Source organism: Bombina bombina, chromosome 10, assembly GCF_027579735.1.
Source record: "Bombina bombina isolate aBomBom1 chromosome 10, aBomBom1.pri, whole genome shotgun sequence".
Classification (NCBI taxonomy): Eukaryota; Metazoa; Chordata; class Amphibia; order Anura; family Bombinatoridae; genus Bombina; species Bombina bombina.
The window spans coordinates 104,648,705-104,665,771 of record NC_069508.1 but is presented as its reverse complement, the minus strand read 5'-3'; the positions used below and the strand labels follow the sequence as shown (position 1 = coordinate 104,665,771).

At 40.4% G+C, this 17,067-nt stretch overlaps 1 protein-coding gene across 1 annotated transcript in view; it reads right to left on the bottom strand.

Moving 5' to 3' along the window:
* Positions 1-5,305: 5,305 nt before the first annotated feature.
* The window catches only part of LOC128640854 (histo-blood group ABO system transferase), a 209,636-nt gene continuing 197,874 nt past the window's right edge, over positions 5,306-17,067 (bottom strand). Inside the window, exon 5 of the mRNA XM_053693297.1 lies at positions 5,306-8,594. Coding sequence (XP_053549272.1) covers positions 7,910-8,594 — 685 coding nt within the window. The 3' untranslated portion in view covers positions 5,306-7,909. The remainder of the gene's footprint in view (positions 8,595-17,067) is intronic.

The following is a 17,067-nucleotide window of genomic DNA, read 5'->3' as shown; positions in this document are numbered from 1 at the left end:
TGGGAATATCACTCCTGGCCAGCTAGAGGCAAAGAGCACCACAGCAAAGCTGTTAAATATCTCTCCTCTACCCACCACCCCCCAGTCATTTTCTTTGCCTGTAGTGCAAGGAGGAGGTGAAGTTTAGGTGTCTGATGAGAAGTTTTCTTCAATCAAGATTTTATAATTTTTTTAGCAGAGTAAGCTTACTCTGTTACTTTATAGGGTCTAGCCTAGTCCACATCAGTCTCTTCAGTAGGGCAGTGGTGGCTTTTGAGCACTTGAGAACTTGTGAGGTACAATCCTCACTGCGTTTTCTCAAGAATCTGCTGCCCTAACTAGAAAACCTGAGTAGGTTTACTCAGTTTTTCTCTCTTTACAGGTCCATGGGAGGTGCTGCAGCCTCTCAAACCAGGTCAGCTGTCCTGCTGCCGGACAGCACTTTCAGGTAAGTGCCATTTTAATTTTCTTTTGCAAGGAGATTGCTGGCACATCTTACAGCTAAAAGCTGTCTTATTTAATATGGGACTTTATTAAACCTTCATGTTTGGGGTTTATTTTAGGCAGTTTGGGCATTGAGACTGTGAGGTGATTTATGGTGGCTCAGTGTGTTATAGTAGTTTTTATACTTTAACTTTTGATTATGGAGATTACTGTTGTAAGTCTTTTTTTTCGGCAGTTAGGGTGTAACCGCTCTGTATTTGAAAAGGGGATTGTTTCCTCTGTGAGGGAAGTCACTCTGTGAGCTGCAGGACAGCTAGGCACCTCAATAAAGCTACTGAGGTGTATAGATAGCCTGAGGTCTATTTGGATTGTTGCGCTAACACACATTTCTATTTAAAGACACAGTACACATTTATTTTTTTATTTTCAAATATTTTTTTTTTTTACACTTTATCCTTATTTATTACATAAGATGGATCAAGAGGCTTTTCAAACCATTATCCCAGGCGAAGTTGCTGCTTGTCAGTTATGTTTTGATGCTCAGGTGGAACCCCCAGTTCCTTTTTGTTCCTCATGCATTGAAAGAACTTTAAGTTATAGAGATAAAATATTTGACCATGAGCCACCATTATCCCAGGCAAATGCGGTTCTGGTGTCTCCTGTTGCAGATATGCCGCATCTTTCTCCTCAAGCGTCCCAACCTTTTCAGTCTCCACATACAGTGCCCTGTGTTTCCTTTTGCAATCCTGTAGGATTTTCTCTACAAGACATTGCTTTCCAGGTATCCCTTGCAGTATCTGAGGCCTTGTCAGCTTTCCCCATGTTGCAGGGATGGTGTAAAAGGAAATTTAAGGAAACAGTAAGGTTTCTGATCAAGTTCTGGCTATCCAGAGTGTCCCTTCCCATAAGCCTGAGGAAGAAGACATGTCGGTAGCATCTGAGGGGGAAATCTCAGACTCAGACAGTGTAATTCCTTCTTCTGATGCTGAAGTGGTATCCTTCAGATTTAAGCTAGAACGCCTTCACTTATTACTTAAGGAGGTTTTGGCTACTTTGGACGACTCCGACACAACTATCGTAGTCAATCCTAAAAAGTCTAGTAAATTGAAAAAATACTTTGATGTTCCCTGCGTGGTGGAGGTTTTCCATTTCCTGACCGTGCAGCGGAGATTATTGCTCGAGAATGGGAAAGACCTGGTATTCCCTTTTCTCCATCTCCTATTTTTAAGAAGATGTTTCCTATAGCTGATTCTATTAAGGAGTCATGGCAGACAGTTCCTAAAGTAGAAGGAGCAATCTCCACTTTAGCCAAGAGGATTACTATTCCAATAGAGGATAGTTGTTTTTTTAAAGATCCAATGGATAAAAAATTGGAGGCTTTACTAAAAAAGATGTATGTCCACCAGGGTCTACAAATGGCAACCTGCAGTGTGAATTGCCACTGTTACCAGCGCTGCAATTTACTGGTTTGATGCGTTGTCTGAATCTCTTCAGACGGATACCCCTTTTGATGAGATCCAGGATAGGATTAAGGCTCTCAAGTTAGCCAATTCCTTCATTACAGATGCTTCCTTACAGGTTATTAAACTGGGAGCAAACATTTCTGGTTTTGCGGTCCTAGCCCGCAGGGCCTTGTGGTTGAAGTCCTGGTCTGCGGATGTTTCATCTAAATCTAAGCTTGGGCTATTTCTTACAAGGGTAAGACCTTGTTTGGACCTGGTTTGGCGGAAATTATCTCAGTTATTACTGGAGGGAAGGGTTCTTTTCTTCCTCAAAATAAAAAGAATAAGCAGAAGGGACGTCAGAGTAATTTTTGTTCCTTTCGTAACTTTAAAGGCAAGTCTTCCTCCCCTTCCTCCAAGCAAGATCAAGCCAAGCCTTCCTGGAAGCCCAACCAGTCCTGGAATAAGGGAAAGCAATCTAAAAAGCCTTCAGCTGATTCCAAGTCAGCATGAAGGATTGGCCCCTGATCTGGGAGCGGATCTTGTAGGGGGCAGACTCTCTCTTTTTTCCCAGGCTTGGATAGGAGATGTACCGGATCCCTGGGCAGTGGACATTGTCTCCCAGGGATACAAAATAAACTTCAAATCTTTTCCTCCCAGAGGCAGGTTTCTCCTCTCCAGATTTTCTGTAGACCATATAAAAATAGAGGCGTTCTTACATTGTGTCAAGGACCTTGCTGCCCTGGCGGTAATAGTTCCAGTTCCCTTTCAGGAAAGGGGTCTGGGATTTTATTTGAATCTGTTCGTAGTTCCCAAATAGGAGGGAACTTTTCGACCAATCTTAGATCTAAAATGTTTAAACAAGTTTGTCAGCGTGCCATCCTTCAAGATGGAGACTATACGCTCCATTCTTCCCTTGGGACAAGAGGGTCAGTTCATGACAACCATAGACCTAAAGGATGCATACCTTCATGTTCCCGCTCACAGGGACCATCAAAGGTTCTGAGATTCGCCTTTTTGGACAATTATTTCCAGTTTGTGGCCCTTCCATTCGGCCTTGCCACAGCTCCCAGAGTTTTTTCCAAAGTTCTGGGCGCTCTTTTAGCTGTGCTTCAATCTCGGGGCATTGCAGTGGCACCTTATCTGGACAACATTCTGGTTCAGGCGCCATCTTTTCAATATCCAAAATTCAAAGTCAATTGACTCAGCACACAACGGTCCCTATGCCAGCTACCCAAGAGACCCACTCCAGTCTCTAAAGCATACATCCAAAAAAATCCAAAGAGAGTAGCAGCAAACAATTGTGTTTATTAGGCACAACACAACATTAACAGCAACGTTTCGGTATTGAGCATGAATAAGGTAGCAATACCGAAACGTTGCTGTTAATGTTGTGTTGTGCCTAATAAACACAATTGTTTGCTGCTACTCTCTTTGGATTTTTTTGGCCATCTTTTCAATAAGCAGAATCTTATACGGAGATCTTGTTGTCTTTTTTCCGATCCTACGGATGGAAGGTGAATCAGGAAAAAAGTTCTCTGGTTCCAGCTACAAGGGTTGTATTTTTGGGGACCATAATAGACTCCCTTTTAATGAAGATTTTTCTGACGGAGGTCAGAAAAAGAAAGATTTTCTACTCTTGTTTTGCCCTTCAGTCCTCTCCACGGCCGTCAGTGGCTCAATGTATGGCGGTAATCGGTCTGATGGTGGCTTGCATGGACATCATTCCGTTTGCTCGGTTTCATCTCAGACCTCTGCAGTTATGCATGCTCAGACAATGGAACGGGGACTATACAGATCTGTCTCCGCATGATGGATCCAGAATGTTTCCCTTTGCTTAAGATTTTTTAACCCTATCACCTCCTTGTCTAGCAGTAGGTAATTGCTCAAAAATCTTAATCTACTTACTGTGTGGCCAGCCTCCTTAAAATGAAATGCTACTGGGGATTTTTCACAATAGTTTCTAATGTTAGATTTATGCTCTGTGATTCTGTCACGGACCCTACTGGTCATCTCACCCACATAAAATTTGGCACATGGACATTTAAGTATGTAAATCACAAAATCTGTATTGCACTTAATGCATTTATCATGAATTTGTTTTACCTGTATGTGGATAAAAAAATCTAGACCCATTTATTAAATTATTACAATTACTACATCCTAAGCAAGGAAAACAACCATTCCTTTTGGAGCCTATGTATGTATGTCTGTTCTTTTTGTCTGAACCAAGATCAGATCTAATTAGTTGATCCCTAAGGCTCTTTGGTCTTTTGAAGGCTGCCATGGGCGGGTTTTGAAACCCAATTACCTTTGGGTTACTGTGTTTTAAAATATTCCAGTGTTTGTTAATAATTTGTACAAACTGTTTACTCTGCCTGTTAAAGTGTTACAAATGCTACCCTATCTGAATTGACCTTTCTCTTCTTCAAATTAGCTTGTGTTTCATCATCTCTGGGTATTTTGTCGTATTTGTTACTTTTCCTTTTCAATCAGATCATTTGGATATCCCCTTTCTCTAAACAGTTTTGCCATTTAATTGAATCTATTAATTAATAGACTGCTGTCAGTCTATGTCACTTGTGCTGAATCCTTTTGCCTTTACAGGACATACCCTATACAGTACCATGCTACCAGCCTAAAAAAAACACTCTGAGGTTTTGATACCTTTTCATCCTACTTTAAGGAAGAGGAGAGATAATAATTGTCACAAATTGGATATTATTTTAAGAGGGAAAATACATTCAGGTGATAATTGGAGTAAATTATTTACTCAATTGAAAAGACATAGAATCATTATTAGAGGGGATTTTAATTCAGTTCTAGACAGGTATATAGATTGCACGTCAGGCACAAATAATTTAGAGACGGGGCAAATTAGAAGATTTTACATAATTACTAAACCACAATTGTATTGACAGCTGTAGAGCCTTAAACTAATAAAGGAGTAAGAAATGATACATATAACTCATCTGTTCACAGCTCGTAATATGGAATTGATTGTAAATGACTTAAAGGGAGATGAAACTTAAATTTTTTCTCTCATGATCCGGTTAGAAAATACAATTTTTAACAACTTTCTAATTTACTTCTATTATCTAATTTGTTTCATTCTCTTGGTATCATTTGTTGAAGAAGAAGCAATGGTTTCTAACTGAACTCATGGGTGCTGAGCTTGCCAAAGTAAACCTTTCAGCAAAGGATAACAAGAGAAGGAAGCAAATTAAATAATAGAAGTAAATTAGAAAGTTGTTTAAAATTGTATTCTTTGTCTGAATCATGAAAGAAAAATGTTGGGTTTCATGTCCCTTTAATCAAATTATGCTACTGTTAATGACCCATAGTAACTTAATCCATAGTTCTCAGTCAGGTCATGCGATAGTTGATATTTCACTCACAGGTGTCATGAATCCGGCCCATAGTAGGTCACAGACACTCAATTTGTTACTATTAAAACATTCTTTATTTTTACAACAATTACAAGATAAAATCACAAAATGTATTAGCATCTATAAGGGCACAACTAGTCACAACTAGTCAACCTTTACATACATATGGGGAGCATTGAAAGTCTTATTTAAAGTGAATGTAAATTTTTGCTTATTAATTGTTACCTACTTGTTCACAATCTTATAAATATTGAAACCGCAATAATATTATTTTAAAATAAATTATGTTTATTGTTATTTTTATCTATAAACTTATCTCCGCTCTATGCATTGAACTCCTCCCAAACGTCTTCTTCCTGTTTTTCCCCCTGCATTATTTTAATATCTACCACCCACTTGATGACATCAGTTTGAATCGTATTCCCGATCAGGGCTCTCATTTGCGCATGCGTTTACTATTTGGATGACAATACGCGCATGCGTTAAGCAATCAATACACTAAACCTCGGCACCTCGTTTCACATCGCGCATGCGTTAATACTCAGTAACAAAGTTGAGTTGGTAATGCACTAAGTTGGTAACGTCATCGGGTAGTTTGCGCATGCGCAGTAGATACGCGTGACGTAGGGAACAACTGGCCTGACGCCCCGGGGGTGAGGAAAATAGTTCTAAATAGAAGTGTCAATCATCAAAATAATGTGGGACCATAATGGCGGGCGGAGGAATCGCCTATAAGAATACAACCTAAATTATTAACTATTTCTTTTTAGATTTTGATTTAGAGATTTTGATGAATGAAACTCACTTTTATTTTCGAAATTACACACTATGATGCAGAGCAAGTAGGTTGACTTTACATGCACTTTAAGGGGATCTTAACTGAGGAATCTAGTAAACAGCTCAAAATTAAATTCCAAAAATAGACTTATTACAGGCAGAAACAAATAACCAAAAACTCCTCATCATGGAAAGATATCCCACAAAAACTTTAATTTTTTTTAGCACTGAATTGTAATGTAGGTGTCCGTTACATACAGAATCCTGCATTGTGAGAAACAGCTCTCAAGCTAAAATGTGTCTTTATAAAATTGTTTGGAGTACTGATGAGGCTTCTTAAATAACTCCCCAGAGGAGATCAGCAGGTCCTAGGTGTTTTAGGCAATTTGCATAATTTTAAAGAAAATACTGGTTACAGAAATTGCTTTTTAACTTCCCTAGAGAGAGTTAGACAAGCACAATTTTTACTCAAAAGGATGAGGGTTTTTTTTTGTCCTTTTAATCAGATGAAGTTTTGCTATGTAGTTGATTGGGAGAGATGGACAGACAAGCTAGAGCCCTATAGAAATATATTAAGATATTTGCTTTATACACACAACATTCTATACGCATAATGTGCATTAGAACACCATATTCATAATAACTCACACAGACATATAGAGGGGGAGAGAGAGGGAAGATGAGAATGTGAAATAAGAGGTGTGAGAAGGTGAGAAAAACGATCTGCAAGAAGTTATATGATAAATGGAGTGACATGGGGAGTGAGATAGGGAGATGTAGATAGAGGAACAGACAGTGTAGGAAATGGGATAGTGATAAAGGAAGAAACGGGGGAAAGTAATAGCTGGGGTGAGAGAGGGGGTATATAAGGGTGATGAAAGAGAGTAGTGAATATAAAGACAGTATGATTAAAGTAGCTTGGTGTAAAAGGTCGAATCATGAACGCTTGACAGTTAATAAATCTACCCCATAGTGTTCTAAACAAGACAGTATGGGGCATATTTATCAATGTGCGAGCGGACATGATACGAAGTAGCGTATCATGTCCGCCGCACATCGATAAATGCCAACAGCATACGCTGTCTGCATTTATCATTGCACCAGCAGTTCTTGTGAACTGCTAATGCAATGCCGCCCCCTGCAGATTTGTGGCCAATCGCGGCCGCTAACAGGGGGTGTCAATCAACCTGATCGTATTCGATCAGGTTGATTTCTGTCCGCCGTCTCAGGCAGAAGGATCTTTAGACCGCTGCTTCATAACTTCTGTTTCGGCATCAAGTGCCATACAGAGCTTGATAGATATGCCCCTATGAGTTTTCAAGTGGTCAAGGTATTTGAATTTAAAAAGTAAAGACATTTATGAAAAATTGAATAGAGCTACTAATGGTTTTTCAAATGGGCCTTAATGGTCTATCATTTGAAAACAATTTTAAAACATTATGAAAAGCTATATAAGACACTTTGTAGAGCTCTTCTAGTGGACTAGAATAGAGAATCATGGTATTCCTTAACAATTTGAGCAAGACTAAATACTCATAGCTATTAAAATAATTGTCACTCTGTAAAAATATATATTATTTTATTGTAAAAGTGGAAAAACCTTCTCAATTAAAATAGTTTTTAAATATTTTAATAAATTTGAAATGTCCATAACTGAAAGCATAATGGGTATTTAAAATCATCAGCTCCTTATTAAATAAACATAATTAATTAGTAGTCCTTGCATATGTGTTTACGTCATTCCAACATACTGAATTTATTAACAATCCCATACCAATCAATACTTACCCCTCACTAACTGTAAGTAGTTTGATAATTTAATAGTACATTTTTTGTCAGACTGCCTTGTTATGTCTAATTTATGCTGTTGAAATAGTTTCAGTTCCTTATTTCTTGGTGGTTCTTTGGTACAGCCAAGAATCTCCTCCTCTTTACTAGATCCCCATTAGGCAGATTATTATCCCAAATATATTCTGGAGACAGTACTTTAGTAGGTTTATGATCAACTAGGTACTTGTTAAGATGTGATTCCTCTTGCCATGCTGCTTCAATGTTCTTTTCCTTGTCAGAAATGATGCCTTTTTGGCAGGCGGTGGTTAGTTTATGAATTTCTTGGACTTTTCCACCATAGAATGCGGCCATATAGTAAAAGTCTCCTTCTCCCTTGGGTATAGCAGCTGCAGATATTGGTCGACGTTCATATGGGAAGTTTTCGGGTTCTACAAGAAACAATGCAGGATGCACAGTGGCCACCAAGTCCCCAAGCATCTCTACCCCCACATGATCATTGAACACCATATCTACATCTGCACATACCAAATAGTCTATATCCTGTAAATCCGGATCTTGTGTCAATTTACTGAGGACCTCCATACGTCTCATGGATACATCCTGCCATCGCTTGTCTGCATCCCCCTTGCGCACAGATAAAACACGATCTTTACCTAGTGTAGGCTTTTTGACATCTTCTACCTTATCTGTGAAGACATAATACTTGACCATATGACCAACCATGAAGTGCCGTTCTGCTGACTCCAGAAAAGGCAAAAGAAATACAATGTACCTGTGGGGTGACAAGATATCTATAAATTATTCAAAGAAAAAACAGTTTCTCAAAATATGCTAGTTTAACCCCTTAAGGATGAAGGTTTTCCACTTTTCCTTGCTTAAAGTGATGGTAAACTCTCTCCTTAATAAAAACAGATGTGGAACATTAGTGACATTTTAAATGGAGTTTAATTCATCAGTTGTAATGCAGATGCAATATAACTTACTTTTTAATGTAGCGCTGAAATTCAAATACCCTGCGTTCTGGTCGCCCACTTCAAAAGTAATTTTTTCCTGTGAGCTAACAGTTTGAACTGTTCTCCAATCAGTGCTCTAGCCGTACAATACTTTTATTGCAGCTAGAGTGCTGATTGGAAAACAATTCAATCCGTTAGCTCACAGAAAAACATACTTTTGAAGTGGGCAGCTGAAGAGCAGGGTATTTGAATTTCAGCGCTACCTTAAAAAGTAAGTTATAGCACATCTTCATTTAAACTGATGAATTAAATTCTAAAATATCACTAACATTCCAGATCTGATTTTACAAAGGAGAAAGTTTTTCTATTACTTTAAATTAAGGGAATGTTGGCCTTTTTATTCTGTACTGGTATCACCATAATTATCCACTGTTTTGTTAAGTGAACCATACATATTATATACTGGTTATAAAAGAGGCCTACTTTTTATACCCTATATGGATATGTAAAATAACAATAAATAGAAATAAATAGAAATTTAATACTGAAATATGGGGCAAAAATGAAAAAAAACATAATTTATGCTTACCTGATAAATTTATTTCTCTTGTGGTGTATCCAGTCCACGGATCATCCATTACTTGTGGGATATTCTCCTTCCCAACAGGAAGTTGCAAGAGGATTACCCACAGCAGAGCTGCTATATAGCTCCTCCCCTAACTGCCATATCCAGTCATTCGACCGAAACTAGCCGAGAAAGGAGAAACCATAGGGTGCAGTGGTGACTGTAGTTTAAAATTTAGACCTGCCTTAAAAGGACAGGGCGGGCCGTGGACTGGATACACCACAAGAGAAATAAATTTATCAGGTAAGCATAAATGATGTTTTCTCTTGTTAGGTGTATCCAGTCCACGGACCATCCATTACTTGTGGGATACCAATACCAAAGCTAAAGTACACGGATGAAGGGAGGGACAAGGCAGGTACTTAAACGGAAGGGACCACTGCCTGTAGAACCTTTCTCCCAAAAATAGCCTCCGAAGAAGCGAAAGTATCAAACTTGTACAATTTTGAAAAGATATGAAGCGAAGACCAAGTCGCCGCTTTGCAAATCTGTTCAACAGAAGCCTCATTTTTAAAGGGCCAGGTGGAAGCCACAGCTCTAGTAGAATGAGCTGTAATCCTTTCAGGGGGCTGCTGTCCAGCAGTCTCATAGGCTAAGCGTATTACGCTCTGAAGCCAAAAAGAAAGAGAGGTTGCCAAAGCCTTTTGACCTCTCCTCTGTCCAGAGTAAACAACAAACAAGGAAGATGTTTGACGAAAATCTTTAGTCGCTTGTAAGTAAAACTTTAAAGCACGGACTACGTCCAAATTATGTAAAAGACGTTCCTTCTTTGAAGAAGGATTAGGACACAATGATGGAACAACAATCTCTTGATTGATATTCTTGTTGGAAACTACCTTAGGTAAAAACCCAGGTTTTGTACGCAGAACTACTTTATCTGTATGGAAAATCAGATAAGGAGAATCACATTGTAAAGCTGATAACTCAGAGACTCTACGAGCCGAGGAAATAGCCATCAAAAACAGAACTTTCCAAGATAAAAGTTTGATATCAATGGAATGAAGGGGTTCAAACGGAACTCCTTGAAGAACCTTAAGAACCAAGTTTAAGCTCCATGGAGGAGCAACAGGTTTAAACACAGGCTTAATTCTAACCAAAGCCTGACAAAATGCCTGGACGTCTGGAACCTCTGCCAGACGCTTGTGCAAAAGGATAGACAGAGCAGAAATCTGTCCCTTTAAAGAACTAGCTGATAATCCTTTATCCAAACCCTCTTGGAGAAAGGACAATATCCTAGGAATCCTAACCTTACTCCATGAGTAATTCTTGGATTCACACCAATGAAGATATTTGCGCCATATCTTATGGTAGATTTTCCTGGTTACAGGCTTTCGTGCCTGTATTAAGGTATCAATGACTGACTCGGAGAAGCCACGCCTTGATAAAATCAAGCGTTCAATCTCCAGGCAATCAGTCTCAGAGAAATTAGATTTGGATGATTGAAAGGACCTTGTAGTAGAAGGTCTTGTCTCAGAGGCAGAGGCCAAGGTGGAAAGGATGACATGTCCACCAGGTCTGCATACCAGGTCCTGCATGGCCACGCAGGCGCAATCAAGATCACCGATGCTCTCTCCTGTTTGATTTTGGCAATCAGTCGAGGGAGCAGAGGAAACGGTGGAAACACATAATCCAGGTTGAAGAACCATGGTGCTGCTAGAGCATCTATCAGCGTCGCTTCTGGGTCCCTGGACCTGGATCCGTAACAAGGAAGCTTGGCGTTCTGGCGAGACGCCATGAGATCCAATTCTGGTGTGCCCCAACGATGAACCAATTGAGAAAACACCTTCGGATGGAGTTCCCACTCCCCCGGATGAAAAGTCTGACGACTTAGAAAATCCGCCTCCCAGTTCTCTACACCTGGGATATGGATCGCTGATAGATGGCAAGAGTGAGTCTCTGCCCAGCGAATTATCTTGGAGACTTCTAACATTGCTAGGGAGCTCCTGGTCCCCCCTTGATGGTTGATGTAAGCCACAGTCGTGATGTTGTCTGACTGAAATCTGATGAACCTCAGGGTTGCTAACTGAGGCCAAGCTAGAAGAGCATTGAATATTGCTCTTAACTCCAGAATATTTATTGGGAGGAGTTTCTCCTCCTGAGTCCACGATCCCTGAGCCTTCAGGGAATTCCAGACTGCACCCCAACCTAGACGGCTGGCATCTGTTGTTACAATTGTCCAATCTGGCCTGCGAAAGGTCATACCTTTGGACAGATGGACCCGAGATAGCCACCAGAGAAGAGAATCTCTGGTCTCTTGATCCAGATTTAGTAGAGGGGACAAATCTGTGTAATCCCCATTCCACTGACTGAGCATGCATAATTGCAGCGGTCTGAGATGTAGGCGCGCAAATGGCACTATGTCCATCGGCGCTACCATTAAGCCGATCACTTCCATGCACTGAGCCACCGAAGGGCGCGGAATGTAGTGAAGAACACGGCAGGAATTTAGAAGCTTTGATAACCTGGACTCCTTCAGGTAAATATTCATTTCTACAGAATCTATCAGAGTTCCTAGGAAGGAAACCCTTGTGAGGGGTGATAGAGAACTCTTTCCCTCGTTCACTTTCCACCCATGCGACCTCAGAAATGCCAACACTATGTCCGTATGAGATTTGGCAATTTGGAAGTTTGACGCCTGTATCAGGATGTCGTATAGATAAGGGGCCACTGCTATGCCCCGTGGTCTTAGGACCACCAGAAGTGACCCCAGAACCTTTGTAAAAATTCTTGGGGCTGTAGCTAACCCGAAGGCAAGAGCCACAACCTGGTAATGCCTGTCTAGAAAGGCAAACCTTAGGAACCGATGATGATCTTTGTGAATCGGTATGTGAAGGTAAGCATCCTTCAAATCCACTGTGGTCATGTACTGGCCCTCCTGGATCATAGGTAGGATTGTCCGAATAGTTTCCATTTTGAACGATGGAACTCTGAAGAATTTGTTTAAGATCTTTAGATCCAAAATTGGTCTGAAGGTTCCCTCTTTTTTGGGAACCACAAACAGATTTGAATAAAATCCCTATCCTTGTTCCATCTGTGGAACTGGATGGATCACTCCCATTATTAGGAGGTCTTGCACACAGAGTAAGAATGCCTCTTTCTTTATCTGGTTTACAGATAATCTCGAAAGGTGAAATCTTCCTTGTGGGGGGGAAGCTTTGAAGTCCAGAAGATATCCCTGAGATATGATCTCCAACGCCCAGGGATCCTGAACATCTCTTGCCCATGCCTGGGCGAAGAGAGAAAGTCTGCCCCCTACTAGATCCGTTGCCGGATAGGGGGCCGTTCCTTCATGCTGTCTTAGAGGCAGCAGCAGGCTTTCTGGCCTGCTTGCCTTTGCTCCAGGCCTGGTTAGATTTCCAGGCCGGCTTGGATTGCGCAAAAGTTCCCTCTTGTTTTGTAGCAGAGGAAGTTGATGCTGCACCTGCCTTGAAGTTTCGAAAGGCACGAAAATTAGACTGTTTGGCCCTTGATTTGGCCCTGTCCTGAGGAAGGGTATGACCCTTACCTCCAGTAATGTCAGCAATAATTTCCCTCAAACCAGGCCCGAATAGGGTCTGCCCCTTGAAGGGAATGTTAAGTAATTTAGACTTTGAAGTCACGTCAGCTGACCAAGATTTAAGCCATAGCGCCCTACGCGCCTGGATGGCGAATCCAGAATTCTTAGCCGTTAGTTTAGTCAAATGAACAATGGCATCAGAAACAAAAGAATTAGCTAGCTTAAGTGTTCTAAGCTTGTCAAGTATTTCAGTCAATGGAGTAGCTGTCTGAAAGGCCTCTTCCAGAGACTCAAACCAGAACGCCGCAGCAGCAGTGACAGGAGCAATGCATGCAAGTGGATGCAGTATAAAACCTTGTTGAATAAACATTTTCTTAAGGTAACCTTCTAATTTTTTATCCATTGGATCTGAAAAAGCTCAACTGTCCTCGACAGGGATAGTGGTACGCTTTGCTAAAGTAGAAACTGCTCCCTCCACCTTAGGGACCGTCTGCCATAAGTCCCGTGTGGTGGCGTCTATTGGAAACATTTTTCTAAAAATAGGAGGGGGAGAAAACGGCACACCGGGTCTGTCCCACACCTTAGTAATAATTTCTGTAAACCTTTTAGGTATTGGAAAAAACGTCAGTACACACCGGCACCGCATAGTATTTATCCAGTCTACACAATTTCGCTGGCACTGCAATTGTGTCACAGTCATTCAGAGCAGCTAAAACCTCTCCAAGCAACACCCGGAGGTTCTCAAGCTTAAATTTAAAAGTAGACATATCTGAATCAGGTTTCCCCGAGTCAGAGACGTCACCCACAGACTGAAGCTCTTCCTCAGCTTCTGCATATTGTGACGCAGTATCAGACATGGGCCTTAAAACATCTGCGCGCTCTGTATTACGTCTAACCCCAGAGCTATCGCGCTTTCCTCTGAATTCAGGCAGTCTGGCTAATACCGCTGACAGGGTATTATCCATGATTGCCGCCATGTCCTGCAAAATAATCGCTATGGGCGTCTTTGATGTACTTGGCGCCATTTTAGCGTGAGTCCCTTGAGCGGGAGTCAAAGGGTCCGACACGTGGGGAGAGTTAGTCGGCATAACTTCCCCCTCGTCAGAATCCTCTGGTGATAATTCTTTTAAAGATAACAGCTGATCTTTATTGTTTAAAGTGAAATCAATACATTTAGTACACATTCTCCTATGGGGTTCCACCATGGCTTTTAAACATAATGAACAAGGAGTTTCCTCTATGTCAGACATGTTTATACAGACTAGCAATGAGACTAGCAAGCTTGGAAAACACTTTAAATGAAGTTAACAAGCAATATAAAAAAAAACGTTACTGTGCCTTTAAGAGAAACAAATTTTGCCAAAATTTGAAATAACAGTGAAAAAAGGCAGTTAAACTAACAACATTTTTACAGTGTATGTAACAAGTTAGCAGAGCATTGCACCCACTTGCAAATGGATGATTAACCCCTTAATACAAAAAACAGATTAACAAAACGAAAAATATGGTTTTTAAACAGTCATAACAACTGCCACAGCTCCTACTTTTGAAGCCTTTTGAGCCCTTCAGAGATGTCCTACAGCATGCAGGGGACTGCTGAGGGAAGCTGAATGTCACAGATTGTAATTTTAACTGCACCAACTGTAACTTTTATACTATAACAGTGGAAAGCCTCAGGAAACCGTTTCTAGGCAAAAATAAAGCCAGCCATGTGGAAAAAACTAGGCCCCAATAAGTTTTATCACCAAAGCATATATAAAAACGATTAAACATGCCAGCAAACGTTTTATATTGCACATTAATCAGAGTATATACCTCTGATAGCAAGCCTGATACTAGTCGCTATTAAATCACTGTATTTAGGCTTTAACTTACATTAATCCGGTATCAGCAGCATTTTCTAGCAAATTCCATCCCTAGAAAAACTTAACTGCACATACCTTATTGCAGGATACCCTGCACGCCATTCTCCCTCTGAAGTTACCTCACTCCTCAGACATATGTGAGAATAGCAGTGGATCTTAGTTACTTCTGCTAAGATCATAGAAAAACGCAGGCAGATTCTTCTTCTAAATGCTGCCTGAGATAAAAAAGCACAACTCCTGTACCATTTAAAAACAATAAACTTTTGATTGAAGAAAAAACTAACTATATTTTACCACTTTCCTCTTACTACCTCCAGCTATGTTGAGAGCTTGCAAGAGAATGACTGGATATGGCAGTTAGGGGAGGAGCTATATAGCAGCTCTGCTGTGGGTGATCCTCTTGCAACTTCCTGTTGGGAAGGAGAATATCCCACAAGTAATGGATGATCCGTGGACTGGATACACCTAACAAGAGAAAAAATAGTTTCTTTCATAATCATTTCTACTAGACATAATCTATTTTGAGGTATTTTTCTTTAGCTACACTAGTTGTGTAGAAATTAGACGTGCATTTGTTGCTTTTGGGTAGCAACAAAAGTCAAATATGTCAGCTGCCAGCGTCATTCGGCTCTATTCGGTGTTGGGTATCTTCATGTGAAAGTGCAACACACAAAATCCAGATCTTTGTGCGTTGCACTTTCACACACAGATATCCGAATAGAGACGAATGCTATTGGCAGCCGACATATTCGGCATTCGTTGCTAACCAAAAGCAACAAATGCACGTCTAATTTCTAAACTACTAGTGTAGATAAAGAAAAATACCTCAAAATAGATTAATTATTTTGCCCTGAATTTAGGAATGCCTCATATGTCTATGTTAAGTAATTTACCCCCTTAAGGATTGGAGATTTTAGAAACAAAACTTGCACAAAGAACAATACAGTTTAAAAAAAAATGTATATCACTCAGTACAAATAGAAATAAAGGCTTTGTTTTTTTATATTTATATGTAGCCACCAATCAGCAAGCCCTACCCAGGTGCTGAACCAAAAATGGGCGGGCTCCTAAGCTTTCATTCCTGCTTTTTCAAATAAAGATACCAAGAGAATGAAGAAAAATGATAATAAGCGGCCGATTTATCAAGGCCGCGGACAGAGATCAACCCGATCGAATACGATCGGGCTGATTGACACCCCCTGCTAGTGGCCGATTGGCCGAAAATCTGCAGGGGGCGGCATTGCACCAGCAGTTCACAAGAACTGCTGGTGCAATGATAAATGCCGACAGCGTGTGCTGTTGGCATTTATCGATGTGAGACGGATATGATACGCTACATCGTATCATGTCCGCTCGCACTATGATAAATCTACCACAAGGAGTAGATTAGAAAGTTGCTTAAAATTGCCTGCTCTATCTGAATCATGAAAGAAAAAAGTTGGGTTTCATATCCTTTTAAGAAATTATTATAAAATTACAAAAAAGTAAAACAAAAAAATCTGTAACAATATTTATTTTCACATTCCACAAAAACCTGTAGCTAAACAACTGTAGAAGAAAATTTCAAAATGTGCTCATTGTTAAGTCGGCAAACCTATTTTATTTATAATAGTTTTGATAATTATAAGGTATGAATCTGCAGCTATGTTTATCATGTTCTAAAGCAGTGCAATGGAGTAACTCATTTGTTATTATGGCATTATTGGATGACGTCATTTAAAGGAACCGTCATTCGTCGTTCAGTCGTCGGCCAGGATGGATGTTCCGCGGTGGAGGTCTTCAGGATGCTGCCGCTTCGCTCCAGATGGATGCCGCTTGGATGAAGACTTCAATCGGATGGAAGACCTCTTCTGCCCCGCTTGGATGAAGACTTCAGCCGGATCATGGACCTCTTCAGCCCCCCGCTTGGGCATGGATCAGGACATCGGAGGAGCTCTTCTGGACGGATCGGTGTGATACCCGGTGAGGTGAAGACAAGGTAGGATGATCTTCAGGGGCTTAGTGTTAGGTTTATTTAAGGGGGTTTTGGGTTAGATTAGGGGTATGTGGGTGGTGGGTTGTAATGTTGGGGGGCTTGGGTATTGTATGTTTTTTTTTACAGGCAAAAGAGCTGTATTTCTTGGGGCATGCCCCGCAAAGGGCCCTGTTCAGGGCTGGTAAGGTAAAAGAGCTTTGAACTTTAGTAATTTAGAATAGGGTAGGGCATTTTTTTATTTTGGGGGGCTTTGTTATTTTATTAGGGGGCTTAGAGTAGGTGTAATTAGTTTAAAATTGTTGTAATATTTTTCTTATGTTTGTAAATATTT